This window comes from Ceratotherium simum, chromosome 27, assembly GCF_057802395.1.
Source record: "Ceratotherium simum simum isolate JZ-2026a chromosome 27, ASM5780239v1, whole genome shotgun sequence".
Lineage (NCBI taxonomy): Eukaryota > Metazoa > Chordata > Mammalia > Perissodactyla > Rhinocerotidae > Ceratotherium > Ceratotherium simum.
This window is the reverse complement of record NC_141926.1, coordinates 5,185,634-5,203,243: the sequence shown is the minus strand read 5'-3', so window position 1 is coordinate 5,203,243 and position 17,610 is coordinate 5,185,634. Positions and strand designations below refer to the sequence as shown.

Below are 17,610 nucleotides of genomic sequence, written 5' to 3'. Positions count from 1 at the left end.
GGACAGAGACCAAGCAGCGACCCACAGGCACAGGTGCAACCCCGGGGCCCCGGCTTCCTCACCGAGGAATCCCACAAGCCGGGACCAACAATCCACCTCACACAGGTGCACGACCTGGAAACGAGGATGTGCAGGCAGACAAACCTCACCAAGGAGGGCCCACAGGAGAAGACAGGTCACCAGGAAGCAGAACACTGTTTTTCTCCAGCACTAACTGCATGAAAAGTTATCAGCTCGCAGAGGACGCAACAGGGGGATGGAGATGAGAGCTAATGAGCACAGCTTTCGTAGTCAAGCATCATTTTCCCTGTTACCAGCCCCTTACCAACCTTGAAATCACCTTCAAAAATTAATAGAAAATAATGAAAGCAAGTCCAGTGCCAGCTCTGTGACGGCAGACGCATACGACTATAAGGCAGCTTGTTTTGAAAATAACACAGTGCACTCCCAGCTTCACATTTTCAACAGTTTGCTCGTTTTAATTGCCGTGCGGGGACGTCCTGTGGTGGTTGGGCCCTGTGGTCTCCCTCCCGCCCGCTGTGTGATGCTGAACCAGGAGCACATCCCCTCTGAGCCCGTCTCCTTATCTGAAAATTAGGGTTGGACCCAAGGCTCAGCCTCCAGGTAGGGATTCAATAATGTGATGGATTGACGTGCCAGACACAGGCCTAGCACCATCATGGCCCACACCGGCCGTGGTCTCCATGGTGACACTGGGAGTCCAGGCACCCAGGGCCAGGTGCACAGTCCCTCCAGCACAGCTCTGCACGCACAGCCCGAGACTCACCGCACCGGTTCTCGTCCTCCCCGTTGGGGCAGTGCAGGACCCCATCGCACCACTGGGAGGAGTTGATGCAGGTTCCCGAGGAGCCGCACTCGATCCCGGACCTCAAGCACTTGTGCTCCACTTGCAGAGAGACGGGAGGGAGACTCCAGTCAGGCTCAGAAACCAAGAAAACCTCCCAGCGCCCAGCAGGAGTTCATGGGTCTCCGAGCCCCAGGTAACAAGAGGGAAGAACCCTTTTCCCCCTTATTTCGATAAGGAGGGGCAGATACAACCACCTGGACCACGAGAGTGGCTGCTTCCAATGGTTATGCACGCTCCACCGTGACTAAGCAGAAGGAAGGCGAAGCCAGCTCGTTTGGAAAGAGAAACTTCGGGAAGGGCTAGGGGTGGTCCCCCAGCCCGGGGAGCAGGACCACTGAATGGTCAGCACAGCATAACTTCTCCCACTTGCTTTGGGCGGCTCCTCTGCACTTACAAAACTTCCAGAGCAGGATGGCGGCCACCACTACTGCCGTGACGAGGACCCCCAGGGTGATGGTCACGCACACTGCTTTCTTAGTCTCTGGAGGAAAGAGGCAAGTACACAATTCAGCTGCAGAATTTTTCAGAAGTTGCGCTCTCAAATTTTAACCACTACTTTTATAGCATATCATGTCGAGAAATAATTTCTTATACACTTAAAAATAGGACTTTTAATGTTAAGAATGTATTCTTGGAGGTCTTACTTCTTCCAGGGCATTCAACTTTATGCTTGTTGGAGAACAAAAGGAAGAAACCATGATATGAAGCAACACACGCTAAAGTTAAGCTCTTAAAAAAAAAGTATAGTCTTTTTTAAAATAGTCAAATAAATGATTCATGTAAAAAATTGGCTGAAAGAGGAAAGGTACCTTGTTTCAGTAACTACAAGCATAAGCAAATTTTAATGTCCTCGAAACTATCATCTCCACATCAGTGGTACTCAATGCAGAATAAATGGTCTTACTCAAGACGGTTTAGTGAATGGATGCTACACACCCACACCGCCTTATTCGACAGCCACTTGGCGCATGTGGCTATTCACACTTCAATTAATTACCATTAAATGGAATTAAGTCAAGTTATGTAAATTCAAGAGCTCAACAGTCGCCTGTGTCCAGTGGCTACTGTACTGTCCAGGGCAGATGTAGAACATTCTCATCACTGTGGAAAGTTCTATTGGGCAACACTGACATTGGCCCTAAAGGGCTGAGGGCAGGAACAATGGGCTCACATTTCAGCCAAGAAGAAAGGCATTTGGAAAAGGTCACCAGTGTTCTCTAGTCAAAACAAACCGATGGGCCGTTGTCGGTCAGAGTGTGAGCCAAACATTGTATCAAGTTTCAGAGGACACGCCAGACACCACCACCCCAGCAATCCTAGGCAGGGCACAGCCCCAGGCCCGAGTGCTCCTAGAGCTTTCCTTGGAAGACAAGTGGAGAGAGGAGGAGAAGGTATTTAAACAGACCCTCCAACCTCCTTAGCTTATCCAGGAGGGTGCCCAAGTTGGAGAGGAAGGGTGCGTGGGGGGGCCACCTGTACATACAGGTGTGCCTATGCTTCCGGGAAGTGAACCAGGGCAAGTTCAGCTTCTGGAGTCAGACAGACCAGAGCTGACCCAACTGATCAGGGCTCAAAGCCACGCCTCTCATTTCCTTGTTACATCCTGCGAATTCCAGTCTGTTCTCAAACCGTAACAGGCTTAGGAATCGCCTAGGGCACCTGTTCACCAGTTTCCTGGCCCCCATCGCCAGAGATTCTGATTCGGTTGGGAGCCTGAATAATGAGAGGGAGGCACGAATTTGCAGTTGTAACAGGCTCACAGGTGAGGCCAGGGCCACTGGTCTGAGGACAGCCACATGCCACCGGAGCCTCGTTATCAGAACTTGGCCTCAGGTGCTTATGTCTCCCCACAGGCAAGGTGGGTCACAGAGGCAGCTCCAACAGGGGAAATTTCAAATGTCCAATTTGACCCATTAGCCAAGGACAATTTCTCCCTTTGGGCAACTTCCCCATACATCATTTTACCTAAGATAAAGTAACTTGCCTGGTGAGCCACAGGATATTAAGTTCAGTATTCTTAACCCCTAACTGAGCGAGTGGCAGTCTGCTCAGGAGACTGAGCAGGTGGGCAATGGGGAGCCCTAATTTTTCCTTTGCTGGACAGGCATTTGTCATCAGAGTCTGCTCAGTCCAAGGTTTGGTCCTGGTTTTCAATCACTGCTTTTGTTGAGATTATTATAACTTACTATTTATGTACCTTCCTCATTATCAATGTAGTCTGTTGTTGATTCGGCCCTACAGTTTCTAGTGTCAACTATTTGCAAAACCACAGGACTGTTGACCTTCAGTTCTCCAAATCCCAAACTTTAAGGTGTGTAGGCATTGCAATTCAACGTGAAACATCTATGACTGTTGCCAAAGCAAATAAATATATTAAGTCCCAAAATGCCCCTTGTATTCCTGATGGGGTTCTTCTGATTTGTGCTATTTAAGTAACTTGTTACTTAACTAACTGTCAAGGCTCTGACAAGGCTACATACCTCATGATTCCAACTACAGTCGTGCGCCTCTTAACGACGGGGCTATGTTCTAAGAAATGCATTGTTAGGAGATTTCGTCATTGTGCGAACATCATAGAGTGCACTTACACAAACCTAGATGGTCTAGCCTACTAAACACCTAGGCTCTATGGTACTAATCTTATGGGACCACCGTCACATACGCAGTCTGTTGTTGACAGAAATGTTATGATGTGGCAAATGACTGTATATAACATTCCGGAAAAGGCAAAACTATGGAGACAGCAAGAAGACCAGTGGTGGCCAAGTGTTGGGGGCAGAGATGGAAGGATGAGTAGGTGCAGCACAGACGATTTTTAGGGCAGTAAAGTATTCTGTATGATCCTGTAATGAGGGACACGTATCATTATACCTTTGTGAAAACTTATAGAATATACAACAAAAAGAGTGTAACCCTAATGTAAAACTATGGACTTCAGTTAATAATAATGTATCAGTATCGGTTCATCTATTGTAACAAATGTATCACACTAAGGCAAGATGGCAGGAGAAACACTGGGGATGAGAGAAAGGAGTATATAGGAACTCTATACAATTTTTATATAAGCCTAAAACTACTCTAAAAAAAACCAGTCTATTAATTTAAAAAATTCCAAGGCCAAATATCACACTTATAAAATGTATGAGTTTCTATGTGTTATAAGTCAATAAAATATTCTAAAAAATAATACCAAGTTTAGATCACTAAGCTATTTTTGAGTTTAAAGGGCAGTTTTATAATGCAGAATCATATGTGTAGGCTCATATTCTTCTATTATAAAGGTAACTGATAAGGGATTTATATGTTCCTGTCTGATTGACTGTCATCACAGGTTTCTCCCCTGGAAAAGTAGAAACGTGTGTCAGGCAAGTGGGCTCTTTCTGTCGGGCTGGGTTGGACAGTCACTGGTATGGGTACCACCTGTTGAAGGTGCTGACCTCAGGAAAGGACCCTAGGTTTCTGACCACTGTCCTCTCTCTTTAGGAAGCAGGTTCCACTGTCAGGGGTTCCTTAACCCTCCCCCCCACCGGGCCTCCTTCCGACCACCATGACGGACGAAGACCAGGGGTTTTCAGCCCCGGCCCTACTGACATTCTGGCTGCATCATCTGAGTTGCGGGGGGCTGTCCTGTGCACTGTAGGATGTTTAGCAGCATCCCTGGTACCAACCCAGGAGATGCCAGTAGCACCTCCCTCCCCACTTATAACAACCCAAACTGTCTCCAGACCCTGCCAAATGTCCCCGGGGGGTCCTGAGAACCACTGGTCCCAACCTACCCAACCACCACCAGAGAGACATCAGCGCAGAGACAAGTATCTCTCTGAGCAGAGAGAAACTGAGAGAGGGCAAGAGAGAACCACAGAGGAAAAGAGCAGGGATGATTAAGGAGGGGTCGTGAAGAGGTAGCAAAGGCAGGAATGACAGGGAGTAGAGGCTGGCGGAGAGAAGGAAGGATGCAAGAGCCATTTGTGAAGGGGGAGGGAGGCAGACGCCAGCACTGGGGCAGGAATACGAGAGTGACGGCACTTGTTAAGAGCTGGGGAGGTCTGGGGAGGAGCATACAGGGCTCAAATAGTACAGGTGTTATTCATCTCCATCGTCTATGATGTGGTGGTGGGCACAGGGAAATTGACTTTATTACTAATCTTTAACCGCACAAGTTGTATTTACATGTTTGCATATCTCACAACATAAAAACATTAGCAATGAAAATGTTCGTCAGTGTAGCCACTGTAGTAGTTTTAGTGTTGGCTGTGCCAGTCCACCACTGTACTAGCTGTGCCCGGGTAGTTCTTAAACTAGCCTGCACTGAAAGCCAGGCGGGGGTGCAAGAGGAGGGGGTCTGGAGAGAAAGGGGCCAAAAAGAAATGCAAAGAAGAGGTGAACGAGAGGGTAAGAAAGATGTGGGATCAAAGGCCACACAAGCTCCACCCCCTCAGCTCCCTCTACGACCCACTCAGGTGTGTCCAGAAGATCATTAGAGCCAAGAGAAATGTCGCAGATGCTTCTGGGTGACAACCACATCAGCCACTTAATTCATGGACCACGTAACACTTATCAAGCATCTTAAACACGACCTGCTGTATGTGGGGAACTGGACCACAAAGAAAGCTTCGATAGTTTATTCCTGCAGCAGGAGCTTACCATTTATTCAAGATGCTACACCACTACACCACGCAGGCAAGAAACAGCGCAGAGAGGCCTGGCCTGAAGGACCACCCCGGCCGATTCAGGCAAAGCTGGTACAGGAGAGTTAACGGAAGATGAAGATCTTTGCAGCCCGGAGGTCCCTGCGAGGCTCTGGACAGGTCAGACATGGCGGCTGATAGCCTTGAGCCGGATGCAGGAGAGGGGAAAGACAAGCTAAGACAGACGAGCCCCAGCAGACGAGGATCGTCAGCAACAGAGCTGGTGAGAGCAGAGAGCCCACGACAGAAGGCAGATCCCAAACTCGGGTTCCATTATAGGAAATAATGCAAAAAGGGTCCTACTTGAGGTGCATACTGTCCCAGATGGGGATTTGGACTGCCTGTGGACGACGTGTGTCGAAGCCCGAGTCGAAACCGTTGTGGAGTACTGGGGTACCGAGGGCGGGTAGTGCTGAGCCGGATACGCTCCGTAACCAGGGGCCGCCGGGGGCGGCCGGGGATAGAGGCTTTCCGGTTGGTATCCATGGTTTTCGTAGTAAGGTCCAACACCTGGTGGTGATCCCTAAACAATTAAAAAGAAGATGAATAATGTAAAACCCCAATTACGCTAAAGGTTAAATGTATATCCCACCACACTCAGACAAGGCACTGAAACGGAGCCGCAGATTCTTGAGAGCGTCTATAATTATGCCGAACACCAAACTTACCCGGAATACAAACTAGCCAGGATTTTCAATTAATTGTCAACAGTTTTTGTTTTTGTTTGTTTGCTATTCATTTTTTAAAACAGAGAAAAAGTAAATGGCTGACTTCGAGATTTAATTTAAAAATTTTAAAAAAATGTGCAGAAGTCTGGGAATGAGTCACTCCCCTAATAAATGAACGAATGAATGAAGCTTCCCAGCTTCAGAATGGGGGCGCAAAGTCATGAACTAATGATATCAGAATTATAATGAGAATAATACTAGCTAACATGTGAGGACTCCCCTGCCACCGGGCGTCTGTATTCATGACCTCCTTGAAACCTGACCATAACCCCTAGGATGGTACAGGTATGACTGATAAGCCCATTTTGCAGAGAGGAACACAAATGACAGAGGTTAAGAAATTTACCCGAAGGATCATACTATACGTGTTATTCTGATAATTCCTTTTCTATCGCCTCTTCTCTTATGGAGATGCATCATCATTTACTCACCATCTCTTAATAATGGACATTTAAATGGTTTACAATTGGGAGCTGCTAGCGGTTCTGGGGCAACAAGCATCCTTATACAGCACACGCATTTTTGTGGAGAGTGTGTAGATTTCCGTATCTACATCTCCGGGAGCGGAATTTCTGGGTCCAAACGTGGAAGGTACTGCCCCAGTCATAGCATTTTATTCCCAGCTCCATCCTTCAGCTGGTTTCTGTCTTCCTAGAATGACCTTCTCCTCTTTCTCTTTCTACTTAAAAATTGCCTTCTCAAGGTCTACCCCTTCGAGACCACGCCCACCAGGCCGCTATAGACCCCACCAGCCTTCATTCTTCCCTGCTTCAGCTCTCCTCAATCGCCACTGGCTGGGCCACTCTGGGGGGGCCACATCTATCCTCTTATCAGTGCTGAGGTCGCCATGCAGAACTTCTTCCCATTCTTTAATTCCTGTCCCCTGTTTCTTGTTGATTGCAATCTCAGAGAGGACCAGTATTCTGAGCAGAGGCAACTTTATGCTTAGAATTTTAAATGAGGCCTCCAGGGAAGGCAGTGAGCCAAATGCAGGCTCCCAGAGTTGACCTCTGCTTAATAACTCACCAATGCGCTCCTTCAAAAGTCCAAAGATTCTAACTCTAAGCCAGAGCAGTGGACAGAAAAGGAAAACCAAATGTAATCTGTAATCTAAATGGGGTACCAGAGGCAAAAAAAGGGAGCACATGTGTCTGGCCTCTATCTGAAGCATCTAAGAACACGCCGTCCCACCCAAGAAAGGCAGTAGCAAGTACAGCAGTTTGTCCTGGCGAACTCCTGTGCAGTGGATTTGACATTTAAAATGGATGCAGTGAAAATAAGTACCAGCAACAATAAAGGGCGGGGGGGGGAGCAAAAGATATATTTTCCAGATATAGAGCAGTTTTGTTATTAACTACAACTCTTGACTAAATGCACGTATTCCCAGTTATAAGAGGAATCAGTGAGATACGATGGGAACAAAGATACTGCATTTGTCTCCAAAGTGGGGAGGAGGCAGTTTCCAGGCGGAAGGACAGTCACCCAACGCCTCATTCAATCATGACCTGGTCCCAGTGTATCAGGAAGCCAGGCTACCCAGTGGTGTGTTGGCCGATGCTATCTCATACACTCTTTCTTCCCTGGGACTTACTCCCCTTAACACCGTCCTGCCTCTATCTGTCCCCACACCTCACCCTTCCCCCACCCACCCCCAGCCTCAGAGCAGAAGGAGAAGAGGCGAAAGGGAGAAGGCAGATCTCGCCACCTCCACCCGACAGCTCTGAGACTCTCAGCTGTGCGAACGCTGTGTGGCTACACCCTGACTCCTTCTCACCTGTCACCTGGAGAGTGCCTTGACCAACATCCACAGAACACACACATTCCCTGCAAACAGGTCTGAAAATGCTGACCAATGCTCACCTCGGGGAAATAGAAGAGATAGGGGAGAAAGGGCGAGGGAGGTAATAATTAACCACTTACTGAGTTTAAAGCCATGCTGACTTTATCAGCAGCATCAGGTAATGGTAGGTATTTGGAACGTTCAAGATGACCTAGAAGAAAGAATTTCAAGACTATAAAATTTCCATACCGGTTAGTTTTTAGAAGATACATCGAGAAAGAACTAGAAGACTCTCTAGGTGAGAGGTACCTCTCTCCAGAATAAACCGCAGTTTGGCCCGTTGACCTTGGCCTTCACCTTCGCCACCTCTTCCCCACAGCTGCTCACACTGAGGGGGTTTGGAATGCCTGGTAACTGAGAGGTTAGGGCCACTGCCCTTAGCTCTCACCAGGAGGCCGAGACTTCCCCCATGATACCTCTATCAAGAGGAGAATCCGGGGAATGAGAACACACACAGGGTGGCTGGATAAAGCCTTGGGGTCAACTCCTGGCAGCGTCACCAGGCCAGTACCTGAAGCTCTCCGAATCTGGGACAGACGCGGACGTGGTAATCGGCACCATCTTGTTCAGTTGAGGATTCGATGAGAAGGAGCAGGCGGCGCCCCTCACACTGCCCGCCAAGTGACGGCATGTGTGACAAGACCCTCCCTCCCTTGTGCCTGCAGAGGCTCCACGGGCACGTGGGAGCGGCCGTCCACCCTCCAACAGGTGGTCTAGAACTCGGTACCAGATAGAGGTCACATCTGACTTTTTAAGTAAGCCATATGGAAGCTCCCCATTCTTAATCAACACATACATTAAAAAATTCCATAAAACACATCCACACCCACCCACTACTCTAATTGCTACCCTAAATCCAGAAAATAAATTCAGAACTAACTATTCTGATGGTTTCTAAGGTTAGCTGGCAATAATGAAAAGAAAACTCTGGGTCTTTTGTTTGCCAAGGTTTCTGAACAGTTAATAGTAATATCTAGAAAGGCCGTCAACACAAAACGCTTTAGGGTAAAGTCCCATCTGACGTCACTCTCCCCATCATGAATAAGTGAGGGCTTTCATCCTCCACTCCCTGCTGTCTTGAAATGACTAAAGAATACCTCGAGAAAGGCCTTGGAGGGGCTGGCCCGGTGGCACAGTGGTTAAGTTCTTGAGTTCTGCTTCTGCGGCCTGGGGTTCACAGGTTCGGATCCCGGGCACGGACCTATGCACCGCTTATCAAGCCGTGCCGTGGCAGGTGTCCCACATACAAAATAGAGGAAGATAGACACGGATGTTAGCCCACGGCCAATCTTCCTCAGCAAAAAAGAGGAGGATTGGCAACAGATGTTAGCTCAGGGCTAATCTTCCTTACCAAAAAAAATAAAAAGAAAGAAAGAAATGGCCTTGGAAATCATCCATCCACAAGGCTGTGTTCCCAATGAGGAGATGGGGGCCCAGAGAAAGGTCTGGGCTGCGAAGCTGGCCAGATCAGGTCTGAACATTTCCATCTGTACAGTTTCTGGTACACAGTAGGGGCTCAAACAGGAGCAGACAGCATGGCGCAGTGGTTAAGCCCATGACCTCTGGGACTAGACTCTGGATCCCAAACCTGGCTCAGTCACTCACTAACAGTCACCTGGGCAAGCTAGTTAACCTTTCTGTGCCTCAGTTTCCTTGTCTGCAAAAGGAGATGACAGTGGCCCCCACTACAGGTTGTCAGGGGCATGACATGAGTTGACACTGAGGAAGCTCTCAGTGCCTGGCATCAGTAAGGGCTACATACATTTTTGTTAAATAAAAGTGATCATAAAGCTGATAAACGTTGACCCGCCTGCTGGGGAGGGAGGGGCCTGACTCGCAGCATTTACGGATCTGCAGATATGCGTTTGGTAACTGCTCCCAAGCTACCACCTGCTCTGAAAAACCAATGGCGCCAAAGCCACAGGCTCAGCTCCAACACACCAGTGCGTTTCTGTCTCCTACATAAAATTACTATTTGACCCATTAAACTTGAAAAGAAAAAAAACCCAAAAACATTAATTTGCTATAAATCAAAATATGAATACAGCTTTTTAATTTTGGGAAACCTCATTGAACAGGTCACAACAAAAATACACCAGATCATTTATTTACCCTTCGTGTAAAGATAAAATGTAAGAACTGTTCATATTGATAACTGTGAGTTTTTGGGTTTTTTTTTGCTTGAGGAAGATTGGCCCTGAGCTAACATCTGTGCCAATCTTCCCCTATTTTGTATGTGGGACGCCACCACAGCATGGCTGATGACGAATGGTGTAGGTCCATGCTCAGGAATGGAACCCAGCCGGCTGAAGCAGAGCACACCAAACAACCACTAGGCCACAGGGCCAGCCCCGACAGCTTTAAGATTTTTTTAAGTTAAAAAAAAAAAAAAGTCAACACCTTTCTGGGTTTAAGGAAAGAAAACTGACCATTATACAGGTGGGAGGAGTCACCATTTAGAATATATTTAATACTTAAGCCTTTAAGTGGTGTGATTATCACATATTAATACACCTTTTCTATGTCTGCTCTGTAAAGAGAGAAGGTTCTAGGACCTGACATCCACACTATATCCTCCACTCCCCTCCAGCCTAAACAGGAGAAAACTCTGCGCCTTCCTAAGATTAATTTCAAAAGAGTCGTTCCCAAGCAGACATTCTCAGCTCTGGTTTCTCTGGTCTCAATGGCAGCTACTCCCCGCCTCTCTGAGCTATCTCACCAGCTACAAGTTTGGTTGAAGTTTCAGGAAATGAAAATTCGATCCCACTGGCGGCTTTCCCAGTTTAAGAGCGCTCTGAAAGGAACGATGAATCAATGCTCGAAATCCACGCTTCCTGTTCATTCAAGATCCCTAACAGTGAGAGACAAGGAAGCCGGGAAAGGAAGGGCTGCAGGGAGCCGTGGCCATGGATTGTCCATGAAAGCCACGGGACCCAGAAGTAATCACAGGATAATCCTATCTCAGCCAGCAATCCCACGAGCCACAAAACCTGAGAACCAAAAACCACCAACTGTGCTCAGATCAGCTAACTCGGACTATGGAACAGAAGTCAAGAGTGTGCTGCCTATAATTTTTTCTGACCACACAGAAAGAATGGGGGGGAAGTCTCACTCTGGATCTGAAAGGAGACACACTGCTGTCCAGAAAGACCAGGAGACCACATTCGGTCCAGTCCACCTGCAAAACAGGCATTTCTATGCCCACGCAAGATAGTAAATCTCTTTGGTTTCTGAAAGGAAGCAATACGTAACCCAGATGGCGAGAGATAACACTGTCTTTCGAGTGTTCTTTCCTGTCATTTAAAAGACACAGATGACTGTTCTTCATTTCAGAAAGCCAGACATAATAAAGCATTTTTCCTTTAAGTGACAAAAGAGTAAATGTGAGAGGAAGCTCCTAATCCCCTCCTTGTTCTCGGCGCTCCCGGACCAACATCGTCCACTTGAGTCACACCATGCAACACAGCTGTTTCGGTCTGCTCTGGGCTTTTCTTCCAGAGAGCTGAGTCACACCTCCGGTCACCTGCCCGGCCACCGCTCCACGGGATCGTGCCGTGGAATCCTACCTGTGACTCATGACATAATGAACTATTTCCAAATAAGAACAGTCTCTTATAGTGTCTTCCCTCTGGAGAGCTCAGACTACATTTGCTGGAGACTTATTCTGAAAACCACCAAACCAATGCAAATGAAATCTCTCTCACAGACACTCCCATCTAGGGTGTCAGGGGTGTTCCCTATGGTGAAGGCTCCACTGACTTCCCCACGCACCACCGTCCATGCATTTGCTCCTGCACTGAGCCCACGGTTGCCTTCGAGACGTTAGAGCTGTGACAGGCAGATAAGGCTCCGTCTTCCTTGACCTCAGATTCTGCATTCATTCTTCAAACTCCAAAGCAAGCAACACCAATGAACCAATGATCAATAGGAACTCTTGATGCCTCATCCACTGCAAAAAAACCACATTATACGAAAAGATGTTCTCATATCCTGTAGGGGATATAATGCACTGTTAGAGGAAAGTTAACAGACGGTGGCAGATATAAATAACAGTTCAACATAAACAAATGTAAGATGATCAGATAAGTGGAGTACACAGTAACTGACACAGGAATGAGAGAGAGAGAGAGAGAAAGGGAAAGAGGGAGGGAGAGACATCACCTCAGAAGAGGCATTGCCCGCATCATCTGAGTTTCTCTTTCTATGAATGCCTCATTGTCTCAACGAGATTACAAACTTTTTAGGGCAGGAATTGGGTCTGGTCCCTTTTTTTTTGTTAAATCTAGCTTTGTATCTTACAAAGAAAGTGTTCCAATATTTTTTTGAATTCCAAAGACCAAATGAGTAAGATGAAATTTAAGAGAAAGAGAGAGAGCTGGAAAGCCTGTACCTGGACAAAACCAGCCTCCAAGTTGTGGATGTGGGTGACCTCACGGGTCCAGGTGCATGAAACTGACAGCACACCCAACCTGACGGGCAGGCCAGAGAGGTCCCCAGGGCCCTCCAGGAGGGAGGTGTCCTCGATACCATGCAAAGGCCACCAGCTAAGATTTAAAGAACTTGGCCAAGCTGATCTGTGAAATGAGGATAACGAATGAGCAAGGTGGATGCAGGAATTAAGTGAGAGTTTCCTAGCACCATGCCCGACACGTGAACTTTCAATAATAATACAATGATAGCAGCTAAGATTTACCTTCCGGTACCTAAGGGACTGTTACGTGGAAAAGGGACTCAGTTCAGTCTGTGTAAATCCAAAGGATGAAATCAGGATTAAAATGGACAGAAAGAGCAGAAAGGCAGGTTTAACTCAACCCAGGGAAACCGAGTTTCCAACAACGAGAGAGTTTAAATATCGACTGCGTTGCCTTGGAAAGAACAGAATTCCCCAAACCGAAAAATGTTTGATCCAATACTGGAAGATAGTTTTCTTAAGCATGTTCTAGAACAAAATTGGGCTTTAGCTGGGAGGCCAGACATGATGATCTTTTATTTTCCACGGTCAGAAACTTGAAGCATGAACTCCAAACCCCTCATCCCTAGAAAACACAGGCTCCGCAGGCCCTGAGTTCAGATCAAGGGCCATAATGAGGTCAGGCGTGGCGCCCTGCCAGGAGGGCCCCTTGGAAAGCAATGACCTTGGAGGGAACCTGACACTGGCTCTCTTGCCACAAGCAAACAAGTAACCACAAAGCCTGGCTTAGTTTCATCTTGCCAGTCAGCTCTCACTTTTTCACACGAGCGTCCTCCCTCTGGATCCCCATGGCCTCTCTCCTCGGCCCCGCAGTCCTTCGGTGCCCAGTTCTTCCGTCTACTCCATCCTCACGTGGATCCAGACTCCAGGCGCCACCGCCGCAGACACGTGGTGTCCTTCACACGTTTCCTGCTTTCTTCTCACATTTCTGTGTCCTTGCCCCCTCCTGCACGCCGCCCCCCACGGAAGCCTGACGGCATCCCTCGGAACACACAAACAAAAGCCCGGAGTCTTCACCCAGAGCAGGTCCTCCCCTCCTTCTAGCTGACTCATTTCCAATAAGAGCAAAAAACACGTCTTTGAGTCACCTTCTACCTCAAGTCCACACTGTTTACAATCAAAGTGACTGCCCCCCCGCCCCCCAGAAGATCAGTGTCCTCCTTTCTCCCTCGATGCCTCAAGGCTGACCTCGACGTCCTCCGCTGGTCCCAGTTCCTCTTCTCCTGACTGCTGTCCAGTGGCCGGGACAAACCAGGTCCCGGGAGAGCTTTTCTTCCTTTCCCACCTCAAGCTCCACTTCCAGGTTCTCCCCTGGAGCTGCCTGTGTGATCAGCCGAGCCCTCCGCTACCCCCTGAGATTCCGAGTGCAGCTGGGCCAGGATGGCCAATGGCACAAGGGGCAGCGTGAGTCCCCTCCTCCATACCCTGGGGGCTTACAAGCCAGGGCCCCCCAAGATGGCCTTCAGGGCTCCCCAACACCAAGCCAGGAGGGGACTCACCAAGGCCAGACCAATTCAGATCTCATGCTCAGGTACATGACGCCTTAGCACCCCATCCCCAGAGGCCACCCAAGGAGTCCCGGGCAGGTGCCCTGGAAAGTAAGGAAGGGCCAAGAAGAGAAGCAACGGCTCAGCAATGGTGGGCAGCGGGACCACCTAGGGGATCCAGAGCAGGAGGAGCAGCAGAGAATGGGAAAGCCCTGGGGCCTTGACAGCCCCTTGCTCCGGGCCACAGCCCTTTCCCCAGCCTCCAGGCCCCTCCTCCACCCTCCTCACAGCAGGGTCAGCTTCAGCCACGAAATTGACCCAGTCACGTTCCCTTTCTGCTTCCAAGCCCAAGGCTCAAACTTGATCCCTGGTTCCCAAATCCGGAATTTTCCGGAAGGGTTTAGAAAAATAGATTCCTACGCCCCACTCCCAGAGTCTGATGCAGCAACTGGAACCAGGGCCATGACCCTATATCATTATAAGTTTCCCTCGGGGCTCCTGCGACAGGTTTAGGAGGAAAAGAGTGAGAGCCACCAGCCTGGAGTCCTGATTTACACTTCCTGTAAACCCCCACCCCAGGCTGGGCCCAGAGTAGTGGCTGCCACTTACATGATGATGACGATTATTGGCATTATGCACTTGGTGTCTACAGGACATTTTCTCCAGCGCCTTGTCCCTTAATGCCCCCATCTCTCAGGGAGGTCAGCTGGGTCACACTGGAAGGGGGCAGCACAGCCCAGGTGGGGCTGCTGGCAGGTGCACCACTGTCAGGTTAGGGGGAAACTAGCCCGGGCCACGAGCAAGCCCCTTTCCCATGAGGATTCCCGGCAGTTCTCAGCTTCCCTCTCTCCTTCTTTCCACTGGTAACATTCTAACCTCCTGGAGGAGCAGGGAGGAAAGAAAGGGAATTGATACCATGTGCCGAAGCCCCAAGGCCTGCCTGCATCCCCAGTTCTCCCTTCCTACTGTCTCACCTCTCTGCCTCAGTTCCCTTACAATTGAGTTAAATATGTTATAAAGAGCTTGCCATGATGCCTGGCTGGAAGAAAGTACCACATCCACGTTTGCTGTTATTATGATAACACCAGTGTGGCCAAATTTGCTCCTACAATTAAGATGACTGAGCCCAGGGCGGAGCCGCCAAGGCTTGGAGGCAGCAGAGCTCCAAGGTGGCTCGGGCAACCACATAACTTTGTCAGAGGAAGGCTGACCTTGGGGTGTTAATAAGACGGAAGTTGCTGGGGACCAAAAAGATGTCCAAGCCACGAACAGAGGCCCATGCTGCTCACCCGTTGATATTTTTTAAAAAACAGAGACTGAAGTGTTGAATGACCATTCTGCAGGCAGAGGGCCCAGCTCATGAGGACTCCCCCAAATCTTATGCGGAGTGTGTGCTTGTTCCAGGGACTCTGGGTTTCTCTCTCATCTCACCAGTCCAGTCAGTTCTGCTGGGGGGCAGAGGCAGGCCCCACTTCTGGTAAAGCTGGGACACCCATGAGCACTACCCCCCAATGACTTCCTGGGGGCTCCCAGACGACCTGGCCCACCAGACTCCCTTCACTTCACTCAGAGCAGCGGCGCCTTGGAGCACGGGCTGCCCCAGAGCCTGCACCCACCAGAGTCCGTGGCCTCGGTGAACTCTGCGCCACACTCCCAGGCCCCGCCCTTTGTCCAGAGGAGGTTGCCTCCATCCTCACTTCCTGGAGGCCGTTCCCCGACCTCCCAGGCTAAGTCAACAACCCTCCCCTCACTTTAGGTTTTCTAAGCACCTTGGAACTCCACTTCGCAGCCTCTGTAATTTTCCATCATTTGGTTGGCTCTCCACCGCTGTGAGCGCCAGGAGCGCAAGGATCAGCGCGCCCCCGTGCGCCCCTTATCTTAGCCCCAGGACTACCACGCGTCTTTGAATCAAGGGGCGGGCAGCCTAGAGGCCGAGCCCTGGGTGACCCCTGCCCACCAGGCGAACCTCGGGCCGCCGAGCTATCCTTTCTCCTCAGTTAGGATCCCTCTTGACCAGGCCCGCTGCCTGTGCGTTCCAAACGGGATTCGGGTTCACCGCGCTGTGATCCGGCCATCTGCCGCACGGGTTCCGGGCTCTGGGCACGCAAATGCCGGGGCACAAGCCAGGGCCAGCGGCCACCGGCAACCAGGCCCTCTGGGGCGTGGACACACGAACTTTTGGGCCATAAGGCAATTCTTCCGCAGGGCCCGTGGGGCCGGGGGCAGGGCGCCCACTGCCAGGCTGGTGCGCGGGCCGCCTCCCACAGTCCCGAGTCCTGCCGGACGGCATGCTGTGGACCGAAGCGCCTGGGTGTCCGGCCTTGTCCCCGACAGGGAGCTCGCGCCCAGGACCAGGACCGCTCCTCCAGGGCGGGTTCCTGCAAGTGCCCGGTGCCCAGGCGGCCTGGCCCTCATCGCCACCGCCGGGGCCCGGGCTGCGGGCAGTCCTTCCCCGGGCCCGCCGAGCCGTTCGCGCCTCGCCCCGGGGCCCTCCGGGAGCCTGTCCCCGCCGTCCCTGCCGCGCCAGCCGTATCTCTGCCGGCATCTCAGCGAGTTTCCAGTTTCTCCCCACTTCGGGAGGGAACCAAGAAGCAGGAGGAGTTCAGATAACATTCCGGGGCTGCAGAGATTTTCCCGAAACAAAGAAACGGATCGACAACCCTCTCTCTTCCTCGTCCCCAAAGAGAAAAGGCGCACCTTTGGTCCCCAGCTCTGGGCAGTAGAGGGCAGGTTATCAGGAGCCGGTTCCAGCAGAGGAGACCCACCCCGAGGGTCCCCAAGGCACCCTCCTCTCCGACCAATTGGCCAGGGACTCGCAGAGCAACCTGCCCCAGTCCGGGTGCCAACGCGGCGGCCGGGGGCCTCGGAGCGGCGCACCAAGGCGTCCCAGGCGCGCGGCACCCTCCCAGCCCCCGCGGAGGGCACTTTGCCCAGCTCAGCCCTGGGCGGCCAGAGGACGCACCTGCGGCGCTCGCGCTGCTCACACCTGGCCTCACCTCCTGCCAGCCCCAGCCAGCGCGGGGGGCACTTAGGTCGTTCCTGGGCGCCCGCGTCTTCCCTCTCGCGCCCGGGACGCGCACCCTGGACCCCGCACAGAGAACCGGCCGCGCGCCGCTTACCTGCGGCGCTCCGGGGTCGGACGCTTCCCGCCTCTCGCCCTTCCTCCTCCTCCTCCTCTTTCTCCTCCTCTGCCTCCTACCGAGCTCGCGTCTTCCTCTGCCCAGCACAGGAGTCCCCGACACTCCCCTGCTCTCGCTTTAATCCCGGGAGGCGGTTTCCGAGTGCTCAGGGCGACACCCCCAAGCCTAAGTCCCGGGTCACCTCGTGTAGGGGGAGGGGATGGGCGGGGCGGCTAGGGGCGGCGGGAGGGAGGAGTCTCCCCGGGGAAAGCCCGGGACGCGCTCCTGACTCCCCCCCGCGGTGAGACCCAGCGGGAGCTCCGGGGACATTCCCCGGACCTCGTCTCCTGGCAGTTTAGGACTGGGGAGGAGCGTGTCTTCCTCCCCACATCCCCTGGACCGCGCCTGT

At 51.0% G+C, this 17,610-nt stretch overlaps 1 protein-coding gene across 1 annotated transcript in view; it reads right to left on the bottom strand.

The window, feature by feature from the left end:
- TMPRSS2 (transmembrane serine protease 2) overlaps positions 1 to 17,387 on the bottom strand; it is a 36,641-nt gene extending 19,254 nt beyond the window's left edge. Inside the window, exons 1-5 of the mRNA XM_004429710.3 lie at positions 17,202 to 17,387; positions 8,205 to 8,275; positions 5,860 to 6,079; positions 1,263 to 1,349; positions 788 to 907 (exon numbers count right to left, since the gene is read on the bottom strand). Of these exons, the coding sequence (XP_004429767.2) occupies positions 788 to 907; positions 1,263 to 1,349; positions 5,860 to 6,079; positions 8,205 to 8,219 (442 nt within the window). The 5' untranslated portion in view covers positions 8,220 to 8,275; positions 17,202 to 17,387. The remainder of the gene's footprint in view (positions 1 to 787; positions 908 to 1,262; positions 1,350 to 5,859; positions 6,080 to 8,204; positions 8,276 to 17,201) is intronic.
- Between the last annotated feature and the right edge of the window lie 223 nt (positions 17,388 to 17,610).